The 26,737-nt window shown below is 45.2% G+C and overlaps 1 protein-coding gene, 1 long non-coding RNA gene and 1 pseudogene across 4 annotated transcripts in view; 1 reads left to right on the top strand and 2 right to left on the bottom strand.

Moving 5' to 3' along the window:
• EP300 (EP300 lysine acetyltransferase) overlaps positions 1-3,337 on the top strand; it is a 69,021-nt gene extending 65,684 nt beyond the window's left edge. For both annotated transcript variants that reach the window (XM_079937536.1, XM_079937535.1), the window contains exon 31: positions 12-3,337. In XM_079937536.1, the coding sequence (XP_079793662.1) occupies positions 12-2,216 (2,205 nt within the window). In that variant the 3' untranslated portion in view covers positions 2,217-3,337. The remainder of the gene's footprint in view (positions 1-11) is intronic.
• A 400-nt stretch (positions 3,338-3,737) lies between these two features.
• LOC307194750 lies at positions 3,738-26,737 on the bottom strand. The gene is made up of 4 exons (XR_013830622.1): positions 26,065-26,737; positions 25,459-25,498; positions 17,826-18,025; positions 3,738-4,342 (listed from the first exon to the last, which is right to left on the bottom strand). It is a non-coding gene; the product is annotated as an uncharacterized lncRNA (long non-coding RNA).
• On the bottom strand, positions 12,536-14,121 carry LOC307194322 (glycine cleavage system H protein, mitochondrial-like; annotated as a pseudogene). Its single transcript has one exon. The product of its transcript is annotated as a glycine cleavage system H protein, mitochondrial-like (transcript).

Below are 26,737 nucleotides of genomic sequence, written 5' to 3'. Positions count from 1 at the left end.
TCTTCCCCCAGGATTATGATTTGTGTATCACCTGCTATAACACTAAAAACCATGACCACAAAATGGAGAAACTCGGTCTCGGGTTAGATGACGAGAGCAACAACCAGCAGGCCGCGGCCACCCAGAGCCCGGGAGATTCCCGCCGCCTGAGCATCCAGCGGTGCATCCAGTCTCTGGTCCACGCCTGCCAGTGCCGAAATGCCAACTGCTCCCTGCCCTCCTGCCAGAAGATGAAGCGGGTTGTGCAGCACACCAAGGGCTGCAAGCGGAAGACCAACGGAGGGTGCCCCATCTGCAAGCAGCTCATCGCCCTCTGCTGCTACCACGCCAAGCACTGCCAGGAGAACAAGTGCCCCGTGCCCTTCTGCCTCAACATCAAGCAGAAGCTCCGGCAGCAGCAGCTACAGCACCGGCTCCAGCAAGCCCAGATGCTCCGCAGGAGGATGGCCAGCATGCAGCGGGCTGGCGTGGTGGGGCAGCAGCAGGGCCTGCCCTCCCCGACGCCTGCGACCCCGACCACGCCCACCGGCCAGCAGCCGACCACCCCGCAGACACCCCAGCCCCCCTCCCAGCCCCAGCCCACCCCTCCCGCCAGCATGCCGCCCTACTTGCCCAGGACTCAGGCTGCTGGCCCGGTGTCCCAGGGCAAGGCAGCCGGCCAGGTCACCCCCCCGACCCCTCCGCAGACTACTCAGCCACCCCTCCCAGGACCCCCTCCTGCAGCGGTGGAAATGGCAATGCAGATTCAGAGGGCAGCCGAGACGCAGCGCCAGATGGCCCATGTGCAAATTTTTCAAAGGCCGATCCAGCACCAGATGCCCCAGATGACGCCGATGGCCCCCATGGGTATGAACGCACCCCCCATGGCCAGAGGTCCCGGCGGGCATTTGGAGCCAGGGGTGGGGCCCACAGGGATGCAGCAGCCACCACCATGGGCCCAAGGAGGATTGCCTCAGCCCCAGCACCTGCAGCCCGGGATGCCCAGGCCAGCCATGATGTCAGTGTCACAGCATGGTCAGCCCCTGAACATGGCTCCCCAACCGGGATTGGGCCAGGTAGGTGTGAGCCCTCTCAAACCGGGCACTGTGTCTCAACAAGCCTTACAAAACCTTCTGCGGACTCTCAGGTCTCCCAGCTCCCCCCTGCAGCAGCAACAGGTGCTTAGTATCCTTCACGCCAACCCCCAGCTGTTGGCTGCGTTCATCAAGCAGCGGGCTGCCAAGTACGCCAACTCCAATCCGCAGCCCCTCCCCGGGCAGCCCGGCGTGCCCCAGGGCCAGCCAGGGCTGCAGCCCCCCGCCATGCCGGGCCAGCAGGGGGTCCACTCCAGCCCCGCCATGCCGAACTTGAATCCCATGCAGGCGGGCGTCCAGAGGGCCGGCCTGCCACAGCAGCAAGCGCCACAGCAGCAGCTCCCGCCGCCCATGGGGGGGATGAGCCCCCAGGCTCAGCAGATGAGCATGAATCACAGCACCATGCCGGCGCAGTTCCGAGACATTCTGAGGCGGCAGCAGATGATGCAGCAGCAGCAGCAGCAGCAGCAGCAGGGAGCGGGGCCAGGAGTCGGGCCTGGGCTGGCCAGCCACAGCCAGTTTCAGCCACCCCAGGGCCTGGGCTACCCTGCCCCCCAGCCGCCGCCGCCGCCGCCCCGGATGCAGCAGCACATGCAGCACCTGCAGCAAGGGAGCGGGGGCCAGCTGGGCCAGCTCCCCCAGGCCCTGGGGGCAGAGGCAGGAGCTGGCCTGCAGGCCTATCAGCAGCGACTCCTTCAGCAACAGATGGGGTCACCCGCTCAGCCCAACCCCATGAGCCCCCAGCAGCATATGCTCCCGAGTCAGGCTCAGTCCCCGCACCTTCCAGGCCAGCAGATCCCATCTCTCTCCAATCAAGTGCGGTCTCCCCAGCCTGTTCCTTCTCCGCGGCCACAGTCCCAGCCCCCCCACTCCAGTCCTTCCCCACGGATGCAGCCTCAGCCTTCTCCACACCACGTTTCCCCACAGACCAGTTCTCCACATCCTGGACTGGTCGCTGCCCAGGGCAACCCCATGGAACAAGGGCATTTTGCCAGCCCGGACCAGAATTCGATGCTCTCTCAGCTGACTAGCAATCCAGGCATGGCAAACCTCCATGGTGCCAGCGCCACGGACCTGGGACTCAGCACCGACAACTCAGACTTGAATTCAAACCTCTCACAGAGTACACTAGACATACACTAGAGACACCTTGTAGTATTTTGGGAGCAAAAAAATTATTTTCTCTTAAGACTTTTTGTACTGAAAACAATTTTTTTGAATCTTTCTTAGCCGAAAAGACAATTTTCCTTGGAACACACAAGAACTGCGTGGTAGCTGTTTGTGGTTTAAAGCAAACATGCGAAATGAACCTGAGGGGTGATTGATAGAACACAAAGAATCTATTTTTGTTATGGCTGGTCCCCACCAGCCTGGTTTTTTTTTCCTTGTGTGTTTGGTTCAAGTGTGCACTGGGAGGAGGCTGAGGTCTGTGAAGCCAACCACATGCTCCCGCCTTGCACCTCCAATAGGTTTTATTATTTTTTTTAAATTAATGAAAATATGTAATATTAATAGTTATTATTTACTGGTGCAGATGGTTGACATTCTTCCCTATTTTCCTCACTTTATGGAAGAGTTAAAAAAGAACATTTCTAAAACCAGAGGACAAAAGGGGTTAATGTTACTTTAAAATTACATTCTATATATATATAAATATATATAAATATATATTAAAATACCAATTTTTTTCTCTGGGTGCAAAGATGTTCATTCTTTTAAAAATGTTTAAAAAAAAAAAAAGGAAAAAAAGTCCCCTCAAGTCAACTTTTGTGCTCCAGAAAATTTTCTATTCCGTAAGTCTGATCGTAAAAACTTCAAGTATTAAAGTAATTTGTACATGTAGAGAGAAAAATGACTTTTTCAAAATATACAGGGGCAGCTGCCAAATTGATGTATTATATATTGTGGTTCTGTTTCTTGAAAGAATTTTTTTCGTTATTTTTACATCTAACAAAGGAAAAAATTAAAAAGAGGGTAAGAAACAATTCCAGTGGGATGATTTTAACATGCAAAATGTCCCTGGGGTTTCTTCTTTGCTTGCTTTCTTCCTCCTTACCCTGTCCACCCCCAAAACACACACACACACACACACACACACACACACACACACACACTTTCTGTAAAACTTGAAAATAGAAAGCAAAAACCCTCAACTTGTAAATCATGAGATTAAAGTTGATTACTTATAAATATGAACTTTGGATCACTGTATAGACTGTTAAATTTGATTTCTTATTACCTATTGTTAAATAAACTGTGTGAGACAGACACCTGACTTTGTTTCACTTCTTGCATCTTTATCTTAGAATGCCTCAGTTTGCATGCTTGATGTGTAGGATTCAGGTTGGTGAGGGGGGTGCAAGCACTAGCTTACAGCCCTCCCTAACTGTTACGTGATTTTGTGATAAAATAGATTTTAAAAAACAGATTTTGGTAAATTTGTCCAAAGTTCAGGGGAAAACACAAATACCAGCTAAATGTTATCAATTGGAATTGATACTAATTAGCCTTTATCAGCTTGATACAGGTCCTTCTTCTGTGGTCCCCTGTGGATAACCTCATGGTCTTCCAATCACCCTCATCTTACAGGGCTAAGAATGAGCACCTAAGAGGGGTCATATCTGCCTAAGTCACAAGTAACTCCTTGAAAAAGCACTTGGAGCTGGGCTGACAGTACATCCCTATTCTCTGTTACACTTTGTTTTTGCTACCTGCCAGTCAGGAAATCGTCAGGGGAATGAGGCTGTAGGAAAGGAAACTGTGTGGAAATAAACCGAGGAGGCCGAGAGAGATGACAACGCAGAGTCTGATACTGTGCTGGGCACTGAAGAGAGGTTACCAGTCCTCCCTCGAACTGAACATTACATCGGCTTTGAACAAGTTTGAAAACTCAGAAGAATACTGAGAGTGAGCTGCTCTGGCATCGTTTGGCAGGTCTTCCTTGTTACTGTCACGGAGCTTCTACACTGACTATGTTCGATCATCTGCTGAGGGCTAAAGAAGACTCTCTTCAAGTACCATAATTCAGACTCCTGTTTGTCCTTTCCACTATTTTACATTGTCTCAGGAAAAATAACCAGTACCTCCATGTGCGGTGAACCCGCACACTAAGCATTAATCGGCGCCCACCCCAGAAAATGTTAACAGGTGTCCACCTGCCTCAGGTCAGTGGTCCAGCAGATGTACGTGCAGCACCTGTGTCCTGTGCCAGGCCAGACAACACGCGTGGACAGGGTGCAGCCCTTCCCTCAGGCTAGCCAGCTCGAGATCTAGAAGAAAAGACAGAATGATGCTTAAACAAGATAAAACAGAAAAGTGTTCAGTGGTCTACGCAGGGGACACAGGCAGCAGGGGTAAAAGCTTCTGGCTGGTGGGAATCGGGAAGGTTTCCGGGAAGGGTAGCATGAAACTGGACCTTGTGGGGGAGATGAATGGGAAGCGGTGGAGAGGGGTGAGGAGGGACCCTGCCCAGAGGAGTGAAGAATCAGATCCTAGTGGGAAAACCAGCTTCAGGTCCACTTGACTGAGACCAGAGAGAAGATGCTGAGTGCCTGTTACAGAAAGGGCCCCATAATGGTCCCCACAACTAGGGGCCCAGGGTTGATCTGAGCCCTCAAAAGGGAAATAGTTAGGATTCTAACCCATTTCCAAGCAGTAAATTCCCAGCGTTCATAGTCCTAGGCTCTTTGGCTAAAGACAGCTGGACTGAAGTGTTAACGTTTTCACCCCAGTGTGGCAAGGAGAAAGTGGGGGCAGAAATTAAACGGGGAGGGGAAACAGGCTGTCCTCGCCAGGCCAGAGGCAGTGCTAAGGAGGGGGAAGATGTGAATTAATCCACAGTCAGGAATACAGGAAGGTGATTTCGATGTTTATGTGTATTTGAAAATTATCACAATGAAAAGTTCAGAAGCGCTAAAAGGAGCCCCAAGTTTCCAGTTGGGCTGTTTCTGAGACATCAGTCTAGGAAATGAGCCCAATGGGGGCCAAGCAGCAGCCAGGTGCTTTTTCATTTACTTAGCTCACTGAATCCTCAAAAACAGCTCCAAAGACTGACAAATGAGAAAAGGGCAGCTCAGATGTGTACTCAAGGTCACACAGCCAGAGAAAGCCAAAGTTCTGCTGGATTCCAAAGCCTGCCTTCCCCGTATCCTGGCTCTCTCTCACTGTACAGAAGCCCTTGTGACACAGGGCCCTATTCCAACCAAATTCAAAATACAGACTAAAAACTGAAAGGGGGAAAAAACAGGAATCATAAAGGTATGTTCCAGGCTTCTTTTCCAACCAAAGAACCTAATCTCTAGACAGATGGTTTTCCAAAATGTTATGTTCATGATGAAGTCACCCTGCTTAAACAGCACACAGGCCAGCATCAAAAAGAATAAAATGTTTAGGAATAAATTTAACAAAAGAAGTACAAGACTTGTACGTTGAAAACTATAGAACATAATTGAAAGAAATTAAACACCTAAATAAACAAAAAGACATCCTTGTTCACAGATCAGAAGACTGGGAAGGGACTTCCCTGGTGGCACAGTGGTTAAGAATCCGCCTGCCAATGCAGGGGACACCGGTTCGATCCCTGGTCTGGGAAGATCCCACATGCCATAGAGCAACCAAGCCCGTGCGCCACAACTACTGAACCTGCGTGCCAGAACTACTGAAGCCTGCACGCCTAGGGCCTGTGCTCCACAACAAGAGAAGTCACCGCAATGAGAAGCCCGCGCACCGCAATGAAGAGTAGCCCCCACTCGCCACAACTAGAGAAAGCGCGTGTGCAGCAACGAAGACCCAACGCAGCCAAAAATAAATAAGTTTATTTTTAAAAAAAGAAGACTGGGAAGATCTAACACTGTTAAGAAAGTACAGGCATGCTTTGTTTTTTTGTTTTTTGGTTTTTTTTGCTGCACCATGTGGCACGTGGGATCTTAGTTCCCTGACCAGCGATCGGACCTGAGTCCCTGGCATTGGAAGCACGGAGTCTTAACTGCTGGACCGCCAGGGAAGTCCCCTGCCTTGTTTTATTTTGCTTCACTTTATTGCACTTTGCAGATACTGGTGGTTTGGGGTTTTTTTTTTTTGCCACACTGACACGGGGTCTTAGTGTGGCATGTGGGATCAAACCCAGGCCCGCTGCATTGGAAGCACTGAGTCTGAACCACTGGACAACCAGGGAAGTCCCTGACGTTTTTTCACAAACTGAAGGTTTGTGGCAACCATGCATCAAGCAAGTCTACCAGCACCATTTTTCCAACAGCATTTGCTTACTTAATTTCTGTGTGTCACATATTCGTAATTCTCCCAATATTTCAAACTTTTTCAGTATTATTTTTTCTATGGTGATCAGTGATCTTTGATGTTACTATTGTAACTGTCTTGGGAAACCACGAACTGCGCCCATCTAAGATGGCAAACTTGATCAATAAATGTATGTGATCTGACTGCTCCACAGACTGGCCGTTCCCCCGTCTCTCTCCCTCTCCTCAGGCCTCCCTATTCCTTGAGACACAACAATATTGAAATCAGGCCAATTAATAACCCTACGATGGCCTCTGAGTGTTCAAGTGAAAGGAAGAGTCGCACATCTCTCACTTTAAATCAAAAGCTAGAAATGATTAAGCTTAGTGAGGAAGACATGCCAAAAACTAAGATTAGGCTGAAAGCTGGCCTCTTGCACCAAACAGACAAGTTGTGAATGCAAAGGAAAAATACTTGAAGGAAATTAAAAAGTGCTACTCCAAGGACTTCCCTGGTGGTCCAGTGGATAAGACTCTGCACTCCCAATGCAGGGGGCCTGGATTCAATCCCCAGTCGGGGAGCTAGATCCCACATGCATGCCGCAACTAAGACCTGACGCAGCCAAATAAATAAAATTTTTTTAAGTTCTACTCCAATGAACACACAAATGATAAGAAAGCGAAACAGCCTTATTACTGGTTTGAAAAAAAAAGTTAGTGATCTGGAAAGAAGATCAAATCAGCCACAACATTCCCTCAAGCCAAAGTCTAATCCAGAGCAAGATCCTAACGCTCTTTAATTCTAGGAAGGATGAGAGAGGTGTGAAAGCGGCAGAAGAAAAGTCCGAAGCTGGCAGAGGTTGGTTCATGAGGTTTAATGAAAAGAAGCCACCTCCATGGCATAAAAGTACAAGGTGAAACACCAAGCTGATGTAGAAGCTGCAGCAAGTTGCCCAGAAGACCTAGCTAAGATGATTAATGAAAATGGCTACACCCAACACTTTCAATGCAGATAAAACAGTCTTATATTGGATGAAGACACCATCTAGGATTTTCATAACTAAAGAGGAGAAGTCAGCAATGCCTGGCTTCACATCTTCAAAGGTCAAGCCGACTCCCTTGTCAGGGAATAACGCAGCTGATGACTTGAAGTTGAAGCCAATGCTCATTTACCATTCTGGATTTTCTAGGGCCCTTAAGAATTAGGCTAAATCTACTCTGCCTGTGCTCTATACATGGAAAAACAAAGCCTGGGTGATAGCACATCTGTATACAACATAGTTTACTGAATATTTTAAGCCCACAGTTGAGACATACTGCTCAGAAAAAAGAACCCTTTCAAAATAGTACTGCTCATTGACCATGCACCTGGTCACCCAGGAGCTCTGATGGAGATGTAATGAGATTAACATCCTCATGCCTGCTAACACCCGTTCTGCAGCCTGTGGATCACGAAGTAATTTCTACTTTCAAGTCTGATTTTTAGGAACTACATTTCATAAGGTTGTAGCTTCCATAGACAGTGATTCCTTTGATGGATCCAGGCAAGGTAAACTGAAAACCTTCTGGAAAGGATTCTCCACTCTAGCTGCCAATAAGATTCATGGCAAAAGGTCAAAATATCAACATTAACAGGAGTTTGGAAGAAACTGATTCCAACCCTCGTGGATGACTTTGAGGGTTCAAGACTTAAGTGGAGGGCTTCCCTGGTGGCGCAGTGGTTGAGAGTCCGCCTGCCGACGCAGGGGACACGGGTTCATGCCCCGGTCTGAGAAGATCCCACATGCCGCAGAGCGGCTGGGCCCCGTAAGCCATGGCCGCTGAGCCTGCGCGTCCGGAGCCTGTGCTCTGCAACGGGAGAGGCCACAACAGTGAGAGGCCCGCGTACCGCAAAAAAAAAAAAAAAACTCAATGAAACAAGGCAAACAACTCAATTTTTCAAAATGAGTAAAAGATCTGGACCCTTCATCGAAAAAGACATACAAATGGCAAATAAGCATAGGAAAAGAGATTCAACATCACTAGACATTAAGAAATGCAAATTAAAACCACAATGAGATCATCACTACACACCCATTAGAACGGAGCGGAAAAAACGGTAATACTAAGTGCTGGTGACAATGTGGAACAATTGGAACTTTCACACATTGGTGTGACAAAATGTACAACCACTACAAAAATCAGTTCGTCAAGTTTCTTGTAAGGTTAAACATACACTTATCTTATGACTCAGCAATCCTACTTCTAGATACTTACCCTAGAGAGAGGAAAACTTACGTTCACACAAAAACCTGGATGAGAATGTCTGCAGCAGCAGCATTATTCATTATCACCAAAAACTGGAAATTGGAATTCGTGTACTTTTTTCTCTCTCAAATATTTTTTGAATGTGGTAAAATATGCACAACATAGAATTAACCATCTTAACCATTTTCACGTGTTACCATTCAGTAGTGTCAGATACATTCACACGGTTGTGCACCCAACGCCCAGAACACGCTTCATCTCGCAAATCTGAAACTTCTAGGGTTTTCATCTTTGGGGTTTTTTTGCCACAGCATGCAGCATGTGGAATCTTAGTTCCCCGACCAGGGATCGAACCCGAGCCCCCTGCATTGGAAGCGCAGAGTCCTAACCACTGGACCACCAGGGAAGTGCCCTGAAACTTTTAGTTTTTCGAAATACTGGATACTGTTTTCCACAGTGGCTGTTCCCCCGTTTCACATTCCTAGTAGCAGCAAAAGCATTCTAATTTCTCCATAGTCTCGTCAACACTTGTTATTTTCCTTTTTTTTCTTTTTACTATTTTTATTTTGCACTATAAAAGACACTACCAACCAGTAACATACTGCTTTTCTTCACATTCAAAAAACACTTGTTATTTCCTCTTGCGGTTGTGATTTGCATTTCCCCTAAGGATGGTGTTGAGCACTCTTTCATGTGCTTGTGGCCATTTGTATATCTTCTTTGGAGAAATATCTATTCAAGTCTTCTGCCCATTTTTTTTTTTAACTTTTTAAATTTTTTTATTTCTTGGCCGCACCACGCGGCTTGCTAGGGATCTTAGTTCCCCGACCAGGGATCGTAACTGTGCCCCCTGCAGTGGACGTGTGGAGTCTTAACTACTGGACCGTCAGGGAAGTAAGTCCCTCCTTTGCTCATTTTTTAATCAGGCTAATTGGGGTTTTTTTGTTGAGTTGTAGGAGTTCTTTACATATTCTGAAATATTAATCCCTTATCAGATACATGATTTGAAAATATTTTCTCCCATTCCATAGGTTGCCTTTTCACCCTGTTGGTTGTGTCCTTTGATGAAAAGAAGTTTTTAATTTTGATGTAGTCCAGTTAATGGATTTTTACTTTTGTTGCCTGTGCTTTGGTGTTATATCCAAGAAATCACTGCTGAATCAATGTCATGAAGTTTTCTCCTGTTTTCTTCTAAGAGTTTTACAGTTTTAGTTGTTAGGTCTTTATAATTAGATCACTTAGGTATTTATAGTTACATCTCTGAGGTCTCTTAGTTCTTTCGTCCATTTTGAGTTAAATTTCGTATATGTAAAGGTAAGGGTCCAACTTCCTTTTTTTTTTTTTTTTTTGGTATGTAGAGATCCAGTTTTCCCAGCACTACTTGTTTTTTCTTTTAATTTTATTTATTTAAATTAATTTTTATTGGAGTATAGTTAATTTACAATACTGTGTTCCAGCACTATTTGTTGAAAAACCTTCTTTCCCCATAAAATGGTCTTAGCATCCTTGTTGAAACTCATATGATCATATTCAATACATGCATGGGTTTACTTCTGGGCTCTAGTCTGCCCTCTATTCTATTGGGGAGTGTCTAATGAGGATGGAGTTTCAGTTTGGGAAGATGAAAAAGTTCTGGAGATAGATGGTGGTGATGGTTGCACAATAATATGAAGGTACTTAATGGCACAGAACTGTACACTTTAAAATAGTAAATCTGGGGTTTCCCTGGTGGCTTAGTGGTTAAGAATCCACCTGCCAATGCAGGGGACATGGGTTCAAGCCCTGGACCAGGAAGATCCCACATGCCGCAGAGCAACCAAGCCCGTGCGCCACAGCTACTGAGCCTGCGCTCTAGAGCCCGCGAGCCACAACTACTGAACCCACGTGCCACAACTACTGAAGCCTGCATGCCTAGAGCCCGTGCTCCGCAACAAAGAGAAGCCACTGCAATGAGAAGCCCGTGCACCGCAAGGAAGAGTAGCCCCCGCTCACCGCAACTAGAGAAAGTTCACTCACAGCAATGAAGACCCAATGCAGCCAAAACATAAATTAATTTAAAAAAATAAAATGGTAACTTTTTTAAATGGTAAATTTTATGTGTATTTTTGCCACAATTTTCAAAAATTTTAATGAAACAAAGACATTTTCAGAAAAGCAAAAGCTGGGATAATTTGTAACCAAGAGACCCTTACTCCAAGAAATGCTACAGAAAATTCTTCAGGCTGGAGGGAGAGATAACAATTCAGGTCCACAAAAAGGAAAGCAGCACATTGAAAATGGCAAAATGTGGGTAAATAAAAATACTACTGTTCTTTCTTTACTTAAATTTTTTTAAAAAATCAATTGCCGGGCTTCCCTGCTGGCACAGTGGTTAAGAATCCGCCTGCCAATGCAGGGAACACGGGTTCAAGCCCTGGTCCGGGAAGATCGCACATGCCTCAGAGCAACTAAGCCCGTGCGCCACAACTACTGAGACTGTGCTCTAGAGCCCACGAGCCACAACTACTGAGGCCGCGAGCCACAACTACTGAGCCCGCATGCCACAACTACTGAAGCCCGCACACCTAGAGCCTATGCTCTGCACGCAACGAGAGAAGCCCCTGCAATGAGAAGCCCGCGCAACACAACGAAGAGTAGCCCCCGCACACCACAACTAGAGAAAGCCCCATGCACAGCAATGAAGACCCAATGCAGCCAAAATAAATTAATTTAAAAAAAAAGTTTAAAAAAAAATCAATTGCCTTTTTAAAGTAAAAATAGTAGTGGATCACTAAGTTTATATCATTTATAGAAGTAAAATAAATGACAACAGTACAAAGGACAATAAAGGTGTAAATACAATGATACTGTTGTAAAGGTTTCGTTAAACGTGAATCAGCTGTGATGAATTAAGGACGGATACTGTAATCCCTAAAGTAACCACTTAAAAAATGATCAAAGAACTGGCTAAAAAGTCAATAGAAGAAAAAGAATGAATTACTTAAAAATAACTAACCCAAACAATCCAGGAATGGAGAAATAAAAGAACAAAAAACAGAGGGGACAAAAAGAAAACAAATATCAAGATGACAGACTGGAATCCAATCATATGAGTGATTACATTAAAGGTAAATGGAATAAGCATCCAATAAAACTGATGAATCTCTTGATTCATTAAAGAGAGAAAACATAAATCACCAACAACAGTAATGAAAAACAGGACATCTCTACAAAATCTACAGAATAAGATGAAATTATGAATAACCTTACGTCAATATGTTTAACAACTTAAATGTAATGGATAAATTTCTTGAAAAATATAATTTACCAAAACATACAAAAACATAAAATATATGAATAGTTCAAGATCTATAATAAAGAAATTGAATTTATAATTAATAACCTTCCCACTCGAAAACTCCAGGCCCAGATGCTTCATTGGTGATTACACCAATTTTTTTTTTAAGAAGTTGAATATTTTATTATTAAACTGTTTCTTATTTTCCTGCAAGGCTGTTGCTTCACTGTATAAAAATAGCACCAGCAAACACAGTATATTGCAAAATTAAGACAGTAATGTTCTTCACTGGACACTATACAACTAACAAACTTTTCTCCACTGTCATTTATTTCCAGTGGCAAGTTCATTGAGTATTTTGACCCAAATCCAGGGACGGCTGTAAGCAAGTCACAATATTATATAAGGTTAAGATAACAATGTTATCCTTGAATTACATAATTTTTGTAACTAGTTTTACCACAGATAATTTCAGGAATTCTGAGTATTATAACTGGAGACTAGCCTAAAAATCACAGGGTGTTGTGAAAAAGATGTACAGTGTTTATCTGAAATCATTAGGAAGTTAAGGGGTATTTTTTTCAGGCAACATTGTTGCAAGCAGTTTCTTTTGCTAAAAGTTGCTTTTTAAAAATCCACCACTAATTTAAGACAACTATGCTAGGTTAAGTTGTTTCAAACTAGTTTATTTAGGGGTTCCATTTTCACTCCTCAATAGATTTTATGTATGTCTCATATGCTTCTTCACTCATTAGTTCATCTAGTTCTGAAGGGTTAATGAGTGTCATCTTGATCAGCCAACCATCTTCATAACAAGATTTGTTGACAAGTCCTGGATTTTCTGCTAGAGCTTCATTAATTTCAGTTACTTCTCCTGAGAGAGGAGAATAGAGTTCACTAGCAGCTTTCACACTTTCCAAAGCACCAAATTCGTCTTGTTTGTTCAATTTTGTCCCAACTTCAGGCAGACTACGGTGAACAACATCTCCCAAAGCTTCCTGTGCAAAATTGCTGATTACCACTGTTCCAGCACCGTTTTCTGTTGTTACCCATTCATGTTTGTCTGTGAATTTACGACCCGACAGCAGTGCGGGGCCGGTGCGCAGCGCCCGGATGGCGCCCACCCGCAGTCCCCAGGGCCGAGGCGGCAGGGCGCGTTGGGCGCAGAGATGGCGCGCAGGCTGCAGACCGCGGCCCGCACGCTCCGCGCCACGCCACTCGCAGCGCCATGTTCGCAGGGGTGCAGAGGGTCTCCGCGCAGCATATAGAGCCACACCAAATATTTAAGGAAGATAAAACACCAATGTTACATAAACTCCTTCAAAAGTAGAAGAGGGGCTTCCCTGGTGGCGCAGTGGTTGAGAGTCTGCCTGCCGATACAGGGGACATGGGTTCGTGCCCCGGTCCGGGAAGATCCCACATGCCTCGGAGCAGCTGGGCCCGTGAGCCATGGCCGCTGGGCCTGCGCGTCCGGAGCCTGTGCTCCGCAACGGGAGAGGCCACAGCAGCGAGAGGCCCGTGTACCGCAAAAAAATAATAATAAAATAAAAGGACTGAGAAGATCAAGTACTGTCAAGGACATGGAGCAACAGGAACGCTCACACATGGCTAGTGGGAATGTAAAATGCTATAAACACTTCGGCAGTTTCTTTCTTTCTAAAAGACACTTACCACACCACTCAGGACTCCCACTTCTAGATATTTACCCAACAGACAGAAAAACCTCTGTCCACACAAAGACCTTCATGTGAATGTTGGGGTTTTTTGGTTTGTTTTTCATTTCTTGGCTGCGCTGCACGTTTGTGGGATCTTAGTTCTCTGACCAGGGATCGAACCCAGGCCTTCGGCAGTGAAAGCGCCAAGTCCTAACTACTGGACTGCCAAGGGATTCCCTTTTATTTATTTATTTTTTAATTTATTTTTTAGTTTTAGACCTTCATGTGAATGTTGATAGCGTTATTCGTAATAGCCAAACCATGGAAACAGCCCAACAGATGGTGAGTATATAGCCAATCTGAGATCCATCCATTCAGTGCATCACTACTCAGCAATCAGAAGGAACAAACTATGATAAATATGACATGGCTGAACCTCAAAAGCGTTATGCTGAGTGAAAGAAGCCCAGGTTCAATCCCTGGTTGGGGAACTGAGATCTCGCAAGCCATGCGGCATGGCCAAAATTAAAAAAAAAAAAAACAAAGAAAACCAAACCATTACAGTAACATACAGAGTATTTTCACTGCCCTAAAAATCCTCTGTGCTCTGTCTACTCATCCCTCGCTCCCCCCAACCCCTGGCAACCACTGACCCTTTTATTGTCTCCATAGCTTTGCCTTTTCCAGAATGTCATGTAGGTGGAATCACACAGTACGGAGACTTTTCAGATCGGTTTCTTTCACTAGGTAAAATGCATTTAAGATTCCTCCATGTCTTTTCATGGCTTGAGAGCTCATTTATTTTTAGCACTGAATACTACTCCATTGTCCGGATGGACCACAGTTTGTTTATTCATTCACCTACTGAAGGAATCTTGGTTGCTTCTAAGTTTAGGCAATTATGAATAAAGTTGCTATAAACATCGTATGCAGGTTTGTGTGTGAACATAAGTTTTCAACTCCTTTGTATAAATACCAAGGAGTGAAATTGCTGGATCATATGGTGAGATTATGCTTAGTTTTATGAGAAACCGCCAATCCGTCTTCCAAAGTGGCTGTACCATTTTGCATTCCCATCAGCAAAGTTCCTGTTGCCCTACAGCCTTGTCAGCATTTGGTGTTGTCAGTGTTCCAGATTTTAGCCATTCCAATAGGTGTGCAGTGGTATCTCATTGTTTTAATTTGCATTTTCCTGGTGACACAAGCTGTGGAACATCTCTTCATATGCTTACTTGCTATCTGTATATGTTCTTTGGAGAGATGTCTGTTAAGATCTTTGGCTCATTTTATAATCAGGTTATTTCCTTATTATTGCATTTTAAGAGTCCTTTGTATAATTTGGATAACAGTCCTTTATCAAATATGTCTTCTACAAATATTTTCTCCCAGCCTGTGGCTTATCTTTTCATTCTCCTGACAGCGCAGAAGTTTTTAATTTTAAAGAAGCCCAGCTTACCAGTTATTTCTTTCAAGGATCATGCTTTTGGTGTTGTATCTTTTTTTTTTTTTTTTTTGCGGTACACAGGCCTCTCACTATTGGGGCCTCTCCTGTCACGGAGCACAGGCTCCGGAAGCGCAGGCTCAGCGGCCATGGCTCATGGGCCCAGCCGCTCCGCAGCATGTAGGACCTTCCCGGACCGGGGCACAAACCCGTGTCCCCTGCATCGGCAGGCGGACTCTCAACCACTGCGCCACCAGGGAAGCCCTGGTGTTATATCTTGGAAGTCATTGCCAAGCCCAAGATCATCTAGATTTTCTCCTATGTTATCTTCTAGGAGTTTTTTTTGTTTGTTTTTATTTACTTTTGGCTGCATGGAGTCTTAGTTGTGGCACGCGGGATCTTTCGTTGCAGCGCACGGGCTCTTCGTTGCGGCGCGTGGGCTCCTCTCTAGTTGTGGCACATGGGCTTAGTTGCCCCGTGGCACGTGTGATCTTAGTTCCCTGACCAGGGATAGAACCCACGTCCCCTGCATTGGAAGGCGGATTCTTAACCACTGAACCACCAGGGAAGTCCCTTCCAGGAGTTTTATAGTTTTCTGTTTTACATTTAGGTCTATGATCCATTTTGAGCTCATCTTTCCAAACTGTGTATGGTCTGTCTAGATTCTTTTTTTTTTTTTTTTTTGCATGTGATGTCCAGATGTTCCAGTATCATTTGTTGAAAAGACTATCTTTGCTCCATTGTATTGCCTTTGCTCCTTGGGCCAAGTATCATTTGACTATTTTTATATGGGTCTATTTCTGGGCTCTCCATTCTGTTTCATTGATCTGTCTATTCTTGAACCAACACTACGCTGTCTCGATTTACTGTAGCTTTATAGGAAGTCTTGAAGTTGGGTAGTGTCAGTCCTCCAACTTTGTTCTTTAATTTTGAGTTGGCTAATTCTGGATCTTTTGCCTCTCCCTACAAACTTTAGACTGAGTTTGTCAATATCCACAAAATAACTTAGTGGGATTTTGACTGGGATTGAATTGAATCTATAGATCACGTTAGGAAGAACTGATATCATGACGTGGTATCAGTGAGTCTTCCTATCCATAAACAGGAAATAACTATTTAATCCTTCTTTGGTATCTTTCATCAGAGTTTTGTAGTTTTCCTCATGTAGGTCTTGTATGATATAAACTTTTAATACGCACACTCATGTATTCAATATGGAGTTTGTCCATGTAATTGCCATCTGCCTTTGAGGTCAGGGCCATGTCTGCTTAAGTAGCAGATGGTGTGACAACATTTGTAGGTATGGACATCAGAAATGCTGATGAAGGGGAGGAGAATCTGACAGATTCCATTAGAATTTGGATTCTAATCCCAGCTCGACCACTAACTTGCTGTATGACCTCTGGCAAGAGATTTCCCCTTCTGGGCCTTAATGAGGGGGTTAGGCTAAACCAGTGGATTCTGGGCTCAACTCCCAAATGCTTTTTCAGTAGGTTTGGGGAGCACCTGGAGAAGTCTGTATAATTAAAAACTTAACGCCGGTGTTTTTGATCTCCGGGATCCACTGACTCATTTGGAGTAAAGGTTCCCAAATTTCCGCCACTCACGCGCCTTTAGTGATTCAATAATTGCTTCATGATGCCCCTAGGCCTAAAGAAATACCTAATAGTTCTGTCATTAAGTAGATAAGCCCAAAAAAACTCATTATTTTTTTAAAAAATAAATGTATTTATTTATTTATGGCTGTGTTGGGTCTTCATTGCTGCTCACGAGCTTTCTTTAGTTGTGGTGAGTGGGGGGCTACTCTTCGTTGCGGTGCGCGGACTTCTCATTGTCGTGGTTTGTCTTGTTGCGGAGCACGGGCTCTAGGTGCGCAGGCTTCAGTAGTTGTGGCACGTGGGCTCAGTAGTTGTGGCTTGCGGGCTCTAGAGCTCAGGCTCAGTAGTTGTGGCGCACGGGTGTAGTTGCTCCACGGCATATGGGATCTTTCTGGACCAGGGCTCCAACCCATGTCCCTTGCATAGGCAGGCAGATTCTTAACCAATGCGCCACCAGGGAAGCCCCAAACTCAGTAAGTGTTTATGTCCTAACAATTTAGTGCCTTTTGGGCGCCGCACACTGTCTCAAACCTCGAAATCAGACTGGACACCCCACTCTCTTTTCCTCTTCCACATTGACTTACACACAGTACTTGCTTTTTATCACAACAACCTCCAAAACCTCGGCTTGGCAAATATAAGACATTATCAGAAGGAATGCAGTGTGAGCCAACGCTGGAACTGCCTCAAGCCAGCAGTCTGCAGCATCAGGCGGCAGGCACTGTGTTACAGGCTGAATGGTGTCCCCTCTTCAAATTCATTCATGTTGAAGTCCTAACCCCCAGGACCTCCGACTATGACTGTATTTGGAGACAGAGCTATTAAGGAGGTAATTACGGTAAAATGAGGTCATATGGGTGGGTCCTAATCCAATATGACTGGTGCCCTTATAAGAGGAGATTAGAACACGGATATGCCCACACAAAAGAAAGACCACTTCAGGTACAGCAAGAAGACAGCCATCTGCAAGCCAAAGAGAGAGGCTTTGGAAGAAATGAAACTTGCTGACACCTTGATCTTGGACTGCTAGCCTCCCAGGACTGTGTTGTTGAAGCCATCCAGTCTTGGTAATTTGTTAGGGGAGCCCGGCAAACCAACACACTAGGTTTCCTCTAAGATTTTAAAATATCCCTCAGCACCCCCGAGAGGTCCCTGCCATGCCTCAGAGCACCTCAACACATAGCTGCAGAACCACAGAGGGTCTTAAATATTCCCCACTCAAATCAGTAATTGCTAGGGTATAAGTCAGCTAGCAAAATTTCACTCAGCATATATAAACATTTCTGCCCTAATCACACACCTGGCTCTTTGCTTCAGTAGACATCCATCGTTTGGTTGAAGAGTCACCCTAGACCAGTGATTTAGGAGGTCTTTGGAGTAGTCTGGGAGAAAGCCAGTCGTGAACTGGACTGGGATGGTAGCAGTGGGAATGCAGAAAAGTGGACATATCGGGATATGTTTTGTGGTGAGAAGTAGTTCAGTCAGAACTTGTAGATGGATCTGTGAGTGGGAGAGAGCAGAATCAAGGATAATTCCTAGGTTTTTGTTTATAATTAATTACATTTCTATTGTGACTACAATCTTTCATTCCACAATTTTTAGTGAGAGCCTGCTAAAAGCCACACTATGTCCAAGGTGTTGGGATACAGAAGCGGGAAAGACAACGCCCCTGCTTTCACTCGATTAGGAGAGTGGATGCTAAAGCTAGACTGCCTGGGTTCAAATTCCAGCTCTGTCACTTAGTAGCTGTGTGACTTTGGGCAAGTTACTTACCCTACCTAAGACTCAGTTTCCTTATCTGCACAATGGGGATAATAAAGGTATCCACCTCTTAGAACTGCTATAAGGATTTAAAAACTTAATATATTACAGCCCTTATAACAGTGCCTAACAAGAGTAAGTAGTCTGTAAGTTTTAGCTATTACACCTCAGGGAACTTTTATCCTAGTGGAAGGAGACAGAAAACAAACACTGAATATTACATTGTGGTAAGTTCAATGAAGAAAATCAAAAAGGGGGATGTGATAGAGAGCTTCATGAACTACTTTACCCTGGGGGCTCAGGAAAGGCCCTTCTGAGGAGATAACATTTAAACTGAGACCTAGGGGAATTCCCTGGTGATCCAGCGGTTAGGATTGTGCACTCTCACTGCCAGGGGCCCAGGTTCAATCCCTGGTCAGGGAACTAAGATCCCACAAGCCCTGCGGTGTGGCCAAAATTAATTAACTAATTAAAATAAAAAATAAACAAGCCAGTAGTGAAAATAAATTTGCTTTAAGAAATAAAATAAACTAAGACCTAAATGGTAAGAAGGAGCCAGACATGAGAATATCCTGGAAAAGAACATTCTAGAAAGAAAGAACAAAAGCAAATTCCCCAAGGAACAGATCTGGCATGTTCCAGCGACAGAAAGAAGGTCAGTAGGGCTGGAATTCAGTGAGAGAGGGAGAGAATGATGCAGAGTGAAGCTGGCAAGGCAGGCAGCTGACAGATCACGGAGAGGCCCTTACAGGTCAGCAGGGAATCAGAGTTTATTTCAGAGTAATGAGAGGGACTGCTCCAGTGGTCCAGTGGTTAAGACACCATGCTCCCAAGGCAGGGGGCCCTGGTTCCATCCCAGGTCAGGGAACTAGATCCCGCGTGCATACCGCAACTAAGAGTTTGCATGCTGGGCTTCCCTGGTGGCGCAGTGGTTGAGGGTCCGCCTGCCGATGCAGGGGACACGGGTTCGTGCCCCGGTCTGGGAAGATCCCACATGCCGCGGAGCGGCTGGGCCCGTGAGCCATGGCCGCTGAGCCTGTGCGTCCGGAGCCTGTGCTCCGCAACGGCAGAGGCCACAGCAGTGAGAGGCCCGCGTACCGCAAAAACAATTAAATAAATAAAAATAAAAAAAAGAGTTTGCATGCTGCAACCAAGACGTCTGCATGCCACAGCAAAGATCCCGCATGCCGCAACTAAGACCCAGCACAGACAAAATACATAAATAAATAAATATTTTTTTTAAAAAAGACTGATGAGGAGCAAGGGTGTGATTAAATGAGGAAGGCGGCGTGGTTCGACTTTTTTTTTTTTTTCCGACTTACTTTTTAAAGAGATCTGTCTGGCAGTTGTAAGAATAGGTTTTAGGGACAAGAGTCTACTATAGGACTTCAGGCAAGAAATGAGGGGACTTCATCTGAGGGGAGGGACAGACGTAAGAGGACAGATCTGGGATGTGTCTTAGATGTAGAATCAACTAGACCTGCACTTCATACAAAGGTCCTGCTACGAAGCTCAGGACAGTCGGCCTCGTACTAGTCACAGGTGTTGACATTTGCAGCTTAGGTTCAGATGTGCAGCCTTAGGGCTTTAGATTCTGACAGTCGTGGATTTGAATTCTGGCTCCACCACTCAGCCACTGTGTGATCTTATACAAGCCATCTTCACAGCTTCCTCCCCTGTAGAAGGGGGACGGACAACAACACTTGGGCTTAGGCGGAGCTGTGGAAGTTAAATGAGAGAACCCAGTCAGAGCACTTCGCACAGAATCTGACCACACAGGAAGAGCTCAGTGAATGTCAGCGGTTATCACTGCGCTCAGTTACTGGACATCTCCACACTCATTCCGATGAACCAACTGCAACTGTTCTTTGCCTGGCCTCCCTGCCTCCAATCCATCCTCACTCTGCTGTAGGACTTTACCTCGGACATAAACCAGTCATGTCACTCCCCTTTCAGAATCACTGCAACGGCTCCCCTGCCTACAGACAAAATCCCAAAGTCCTAGAACAACACCCAAAGGCCCTGCGCACTTGGCACCCTGCCTGCCTCCCCATGACCTAACCTACAGCCATGCTATATCATTCCAGTTCACCAAATAAACCACTGTTCCAACTTATCATGCTTTTGTCTATGCCAAAGTATTCTTACCCCCATGTACCTGTTAAACAATAACTCGTCTGTCAAGACACAGCTTAAGTATCACTTATCCTGACACCTCCCTTCCCATCCACCAAGAACTGCTCTCTCCTCTCTATTACTACTGTAAATTGCACATAATTCTAATACTTCACTGATTGATCTATAACCTTCACCTGTGAAGTCACAGAGGGTAGGCACCGAGAGCACCTCTGAAACCCCTGCACAGCACCATTCAGGAAACATCTAATGAATGGAGAACAATGCAGAAGGAGGAGACTTTTATGAATACACTTCTCCAGGGGAGTATGTTTAGTTCCTAGTTGGTGGTCTTCTTAGGGAGGCTTCACCCTGAGATGGTTAGGAAAAACGGCTCTGGAATTGGAAAGAAATGTGTTGGAACACACACAGTGAGGATGCTCCCACTGCACCCTCACTGTGCGACCCTGAATACATTACTTAACCTAAGACTCATCTTAGGTCTTCATCTGTGTCTTCATCTGTAAAATGGAATGATAATAACCTCACAGGGTTGCTGCAAAGAGCAAAAGAGACGTACGTAATGAGCTCAGTCAAGAGCCTGGCATCCATCGAGCAAGCAGTGCAGAGTAGCTTTTAAAAAGTGCAAAAAATATAGCAGACCGCTAATAGTGATTATGGGGTGTGGGGGGACAGATTTTGAGGGGGGCTAAATTTCCATTTTATGTATTTTTATGTATTGTTTGAAAATCAGAAAAATAAAGAGATAGCAAAATTAATAATAAAAATTTTAAACAGGGGGATTTCCCTGGTGATCCAGTGGTTAAGACTCCAACGCTTCCACTGCCGGGGACTCAGGTTCAATCCCTGGTCGGGGAACTAAGATCCTGCAAGCCACGCTGGCACGGGAGAAGAATTTTAAAAATTTTTAAAATTAGGGACTTCCCTGGTGGCACAGTAGTTGAGAATCCGCCTGCCAATGCAGGGGACACGGGTTCGATCCCTGGGCCCAGAAGATCTCACATGCCTCGGAGCAACTAAGCTCATGTGCCACAACTACTAAGCCTGCGCTCTAGAGCCCACGAGCCACAACTACTGAGCCCACATGCCAGAGCTACTGAAGCCCACGCGCCAGGAGCTTCTTATGCTCCGCAACAAGAAGCCACCGCAATGAGAAGCCCGCTCACCACAACGAAGAGTAGCCCCCGCTCGCCGCAGCTAGAGAAAGCCTGCATGCAGCAACGAAGACCCAACTCAACCATAAATAAATAAATTTTTAAAAATACAAACAAAAAAACAGATCCAAGCCTTCTACTCCATATCCATTGTTTTTTACATGCTCCCAAACCCTGGAAAGATGGGTCATGTTTAAGAGTAAGTATGGCCTAACACAACATTGAAAATCAACTATACGCCAATAAAAAAATAAATAAATAAAACGTGAGCAAAAAGACAAAAGGCACTGCCAAAATCAGTAACTCTGTCTGAAGTGCTTAGCAATAAAGCAAAGGTGGTTAAAAAAAAAAAAAAAAAAAAAGAAGAAGAAGAAGAAGAAGTATGGCTTTGGTCAGCAGGGGGCTGGCACTGGGAGAAGAAAATGATTTCTTAGGAATCCTTTGCCCTAGACTGTCCATTCTAAACCACAAAGTAAGGAGACAGGTATCCGGGGCAGTAGCTCTGTTCGGTGATGAACACTATATAGATAACAAGAGTTTCTTCCAAGCCAGCAGCAGTCACAGACTTACATGCTTTCAGTGGCCAGATGCCAGCACAGATGCATGCATGCTGTAAACAGTGGGGACTGGCAAGCCAGAGAGGACAAATGCCGTCTAAAGGAAACAAAACTAGCAGCCCCAGCCAAGTGCTGCCCACCGTGTAGGCACCAGTGTCCCCACATATTCTAATTTTTTAAAAAAGAAAAGTTGGAAATCCAGATTATTTTTTGTAACATTTAAATATTACTTCAAAAAATTTTATAACCACAGTACCAGCCAAACAAAACACTTTTGCAGGCTGAATTCAGCACATAAGTTCCAGTTTGCACCACACTTTTCTACAGGATTTCTTAGGAAATTGAGACTGGGGCAAACCGTGGGAATGGGTACCTCCACCAAGGTCAGGGTCCTTCATCTTTGCCTGTGTGTGTACAAATGACTTAAGCCTGTCTGTCCCCATGTCTTTCTCAGTTAACAATAAAGCTGAGAGTCTTTTTTTTTTTTTTAACAAAGTATCTAAAACTTCACTCAACATGCTTCAGGGTAAAGAGAAAAAAGTAATTTCTACTTATTCTTCACAACCCAGCTCAGGTGATACCTTCCCCGGGAATCTGTCCCCTGATCCCTTAGCCCACCACGCCCTGTAGGACTACCTAACATTCCCTGAGCACTTACTGTGCCAGGTCCTGCCTGAAGATCTTTACCAGTAAAAACCCATCTAATCCTCTCAACATACCTGTGACTGCAGGTACTACTCCACACCCATTTTACATAAGATTAAGTAACCTGCCTGAGACCACTCCGTTTAGACAGAGCAGGGTCAGGACTTGGATGGGGAACTCCTTGAGGACTAGTGTCTCATCTTAATCATTTTTGAATCGAGAGGGATAAGTACTTTGGCACTAAATGTTCACGAATGAACAGACAAATGGATCACTCCCCATCTGTATGTGTGGATACGGTAGGCTCTAAAGGGTGATCTTGACAACACAGGTATTTCTTCAACAATCTTCCTATGAGTCACACCTGTTGGGCTCTAGACATGAACAGATCATGGTTAGAGGGCTGTTTGGTGAGGGTACCAGGCGTGTAAATTTTTAATTTAAAATAATAGCAGTGTCACTTGGTTTGGCTTGCAAAAATCAGGGAAAGCTTCCTGGCAGAGGAAATGCTCAAGCTGAGTCTTGAAGGAAGAGAGTAAAGTGTTTCCCAGGCAGATAAGGACAGAAAGGAGAGGCCAGCTGAGGGGCAGCATGTGCAAAGGCCTCGAGATGACCAAATCTTTATCCAAAGACCTGCAATCAGTCCAGAATGGCTCACATGCAAGGAACATGGTGGGCACATTGGGAGAGGCTGGAGGGTGGACATCTTCCAAGCATTCAGGGCCTTGACTGGGTAAGACTGGGTAACAGTTTTATTGAAGTATGATTTGCATGCTATAAAAATTCATCTCTTTTATGTGTACAATTCAATGATTTTTAGTAAATTTAAAGAGTTGTATAACCATCCCCACAATCCAGTTTTAGATCTCAATTACCCCAAAAGACCCCTCCTGTCTGTTTGCAGTCAATGCCTGTTCCCACTTCCACCCCAGGCAACCACTGATCTACTTCTTGGCTGTACAAATGTCCAATAAACAACAAGGTCCTACTGTATAGCACAGGGAACTATACTCAATATCTTGTAATAATCTATAACGGAAAAGAATCTAAAAAAGAATAGATATACATGTGTATAACTGAATCACTCTGCTGTACACCTGAAACTAACACAACATTGTAAATCAATTATATTTCAATTAAAAAAATTTTTTTTAAGTCTGGGATGAATAAAAACAACAACAACAAAAATATGTGCCTTTCCAGTAAAGGCAGGAAAAAAAATGACCTGATCAGATTTATATTTTTAAAACAACCTCTGAGTTGTGGAGGTTGGTTCGAGGAGGGTTAAGACCGAAGGCTGGGACTTCCCTGGTGGCCCAGTCGTTAAGAATCCGCCTGCCAACGCAGGGGACACGGGTTTGAGCCCTGGGCCGGGAAGATCCCACATGCCGCGGAGCAACTAAGCCCATGCGCCACAACTACTGAGCCTGCGCGCTAGAGCCTGCGAGCCACAACTCCTGAAGCCTGCGCACCTAGAGACCATGCTCTGCAACAAGAGAAGCCACCGCAATGAGAAGCCCGCGCACCACAACAAAGAGTAGCCCCTGCTCACCGCAACTAGAGAAAGCCTGCGCACAGCAACGAAGACCCAACACAGCCAAAAATTAAAAAAAAAGACTGAAGGCTGCCTCTGTCACTATTTCCTTCAATGCTCAGATTTAAGCACCTGAAGGCAAAGGCCTTTTAACAAACTACCAATCACCTTTCTTACTGGACATGCTGGAATCTCCACCAGATGTTTTTTCATAAGTAACACCTAATTGGTCCAAGTGTCAGATCAGTGGTTAGTCCCACTAATCAATATCGAGTGCACTTATCACAGGAAACCAGTGACATTTTCAGATTTAATTGTTGTCAGTGGAAGAATGTGCTCTTGCAATTCACTTTGTTTTGCACCACCCCTTTTGAGATGTCAGGATTGTATTAAAGGAATTACTGCTGTTGGCGTCTCCAGAGCACCACATTATATTTAGAAAGAGGGACTACAACATCACCATGGATTTATAAATGCTTATCTCCTGCCCTGTAGGAGTGGTTGGGCTTTTTTTTTTTTTTTTTAAGGCTTCCTAGTTGATTTTAAGGTGATCAGCTGAAACAGCAAAAAGCATGGTGGGTTGTCATGAGGATTCAATAAAATACTCAAAGGCACCTGACAAAAGTAGCTTCTCATTAAATATTCACAGACTCTGAACCTGGATCGATCAACAATGGGAAAAGTGTGGTTTAGTGAAAAGTTTTTTCGGCACCAAGAGGGCTGGTTTACTTAACTTTCCTAAGCTTCACTCTCATTTCTAAAAGGATAAAAAAAAACCCTCCTGCCTTTTAAGTTTGTTGTGAGGAAAAACAAGGTTATATGATAGGTGATAAGACCTAGCCCAGAAAACACCTGACACACATCACAGAAGTAGAAAACACCTGGCCCCTCTTCCCTTTCACACGCCAATGGGGACTGAACAAAAATAGCATCTCTCAGGGTACCTGTCAGTGTCTGTGGTGACCGACTGCCACCTGCCTAGACCTCACTGCATGTATTAGTAAATACACCCCTCAAAAATGGGCATTTGATAAGCGCCTGCCAATTTACTGTACCCCTAGAAATGGTATCACCAAATTAACTGCCATTTTTCTACAAATAAACAGTTTCAGTTCCTTTAACTGAGATTTCAAAACCCCTACTTACATTTCTCATGTTCCTTCCAGTAATTTGCTAGAAGGTGAACCTGTCAATAGGAAGGACACAAATTATTATGTATCACCAATGCCCTCAAAATAATTGTTGCTCAGAAAACCCAAAACATTCAGTTGGAATTTTCAGAATTCAGGCAACCCCCTATCCGACTACTTCCCAGTTTTGACTTTGCCTAAAGGACTCCTCGTAGCTGGTCCAACCCAAACCAGGAACCATTTAAAAATTAATAAGAGTTAAAACTGCTGCGGCCTGGTGATCTGGGTTGCTGGGACACAGTTGTTGGGAGTTGGGAAGGGGCAAGCAGACCCAGCCAAAGTATTGTTTTAAACTAACAGCTAGGAGCTCCGGTGAGCTCACAGGATGTTTCAGTTTCAGAGTTTTATGCTCATCCAAGGCAGTTATCCTACAAGCCTTTGATTTATTCAACATTAATGCTCTGCCCCTGCTCCTTGATCTTACAAACTTCTCTAGGACACAATTTCTCCATCTATTGATAAAGGGAGGCTAATAAAAACACTCCCTTGGTGGGTTAATTGTGAGGCGTTATCTATGACAACGTATTTGAAAGTGCTCTACACTTTGCAAAGCACTACTCACATATTAGTTCTCAGTCTTCCTAAGTCCAGCTATTTTCACGTCGGAGGAAAGTATGGCCCTCAAAGATCAAACGACTTCCCAAGGTCTTACAGCGAACTGGGGCAGAGCTCGCTCAGTTATCTCCACCCATCAAACCTTCTCAATCTTCAAAGGCTGGTTCAAGAACGCGTTTTCCTCAGCCTAGCGCAGCCGGCAAGAGCCAAATGGCCCAGGTTCGCATCCCAGCTCTGCCTCTTTCACAATCCTAGGACACACGTGCGCCCTGTGTGCCAAGGCTGCCACCGCGGGAAGGAAAGGGTGGTGACGGCGCCTGGCCAGCCTGGGTGCTTAATAATGGCAGTTGGCCTCTGTCAGCCCAGTTATCACTCCCTTTCCTGTTTTCTCCCCGCGCTGGGGTTGCAATCAAGGCCGGGATAGTTTGAGGGCTCGCTGCGCGCCAGGCACTGTGCTCATTGCTCTGGCCGAGCGCAGCCCCTCCCCTCAGCCCAAGACAAAGGGGGGAGGGGGGGAGTCGCGCCGCCCCCTCCCCCCACGCTGGGCGCAGCCCGGGGGCGGACATCCCAGCTCTGTAGCCCCCAACTCAGTAGTTCTCCCGTCGACCCCAGCGCCCCCACCCTACACGGCGGTCACTGACGCCCCCAGACTGGACCCCGCTGTTCAGCGGTCCCAGCGA

The sequence above is a fragment of the Stenella coeruleoalba genome (assembly GCF_951394435.1).
Source record: "Stenella coeruleoalba genome assembly, chromosome: 11".
NCBI lineage: Eukaryota > Metazoa > Chordata > Mammalia > Artiodactyla > Delphinidae > Stenella > Stenella coeruleoalba.
The sequence above is the reverse complement of the archived record's forward strand: the minus strand, read 5'-3'. Positions and strand labels throughout refer to the sequence as shown.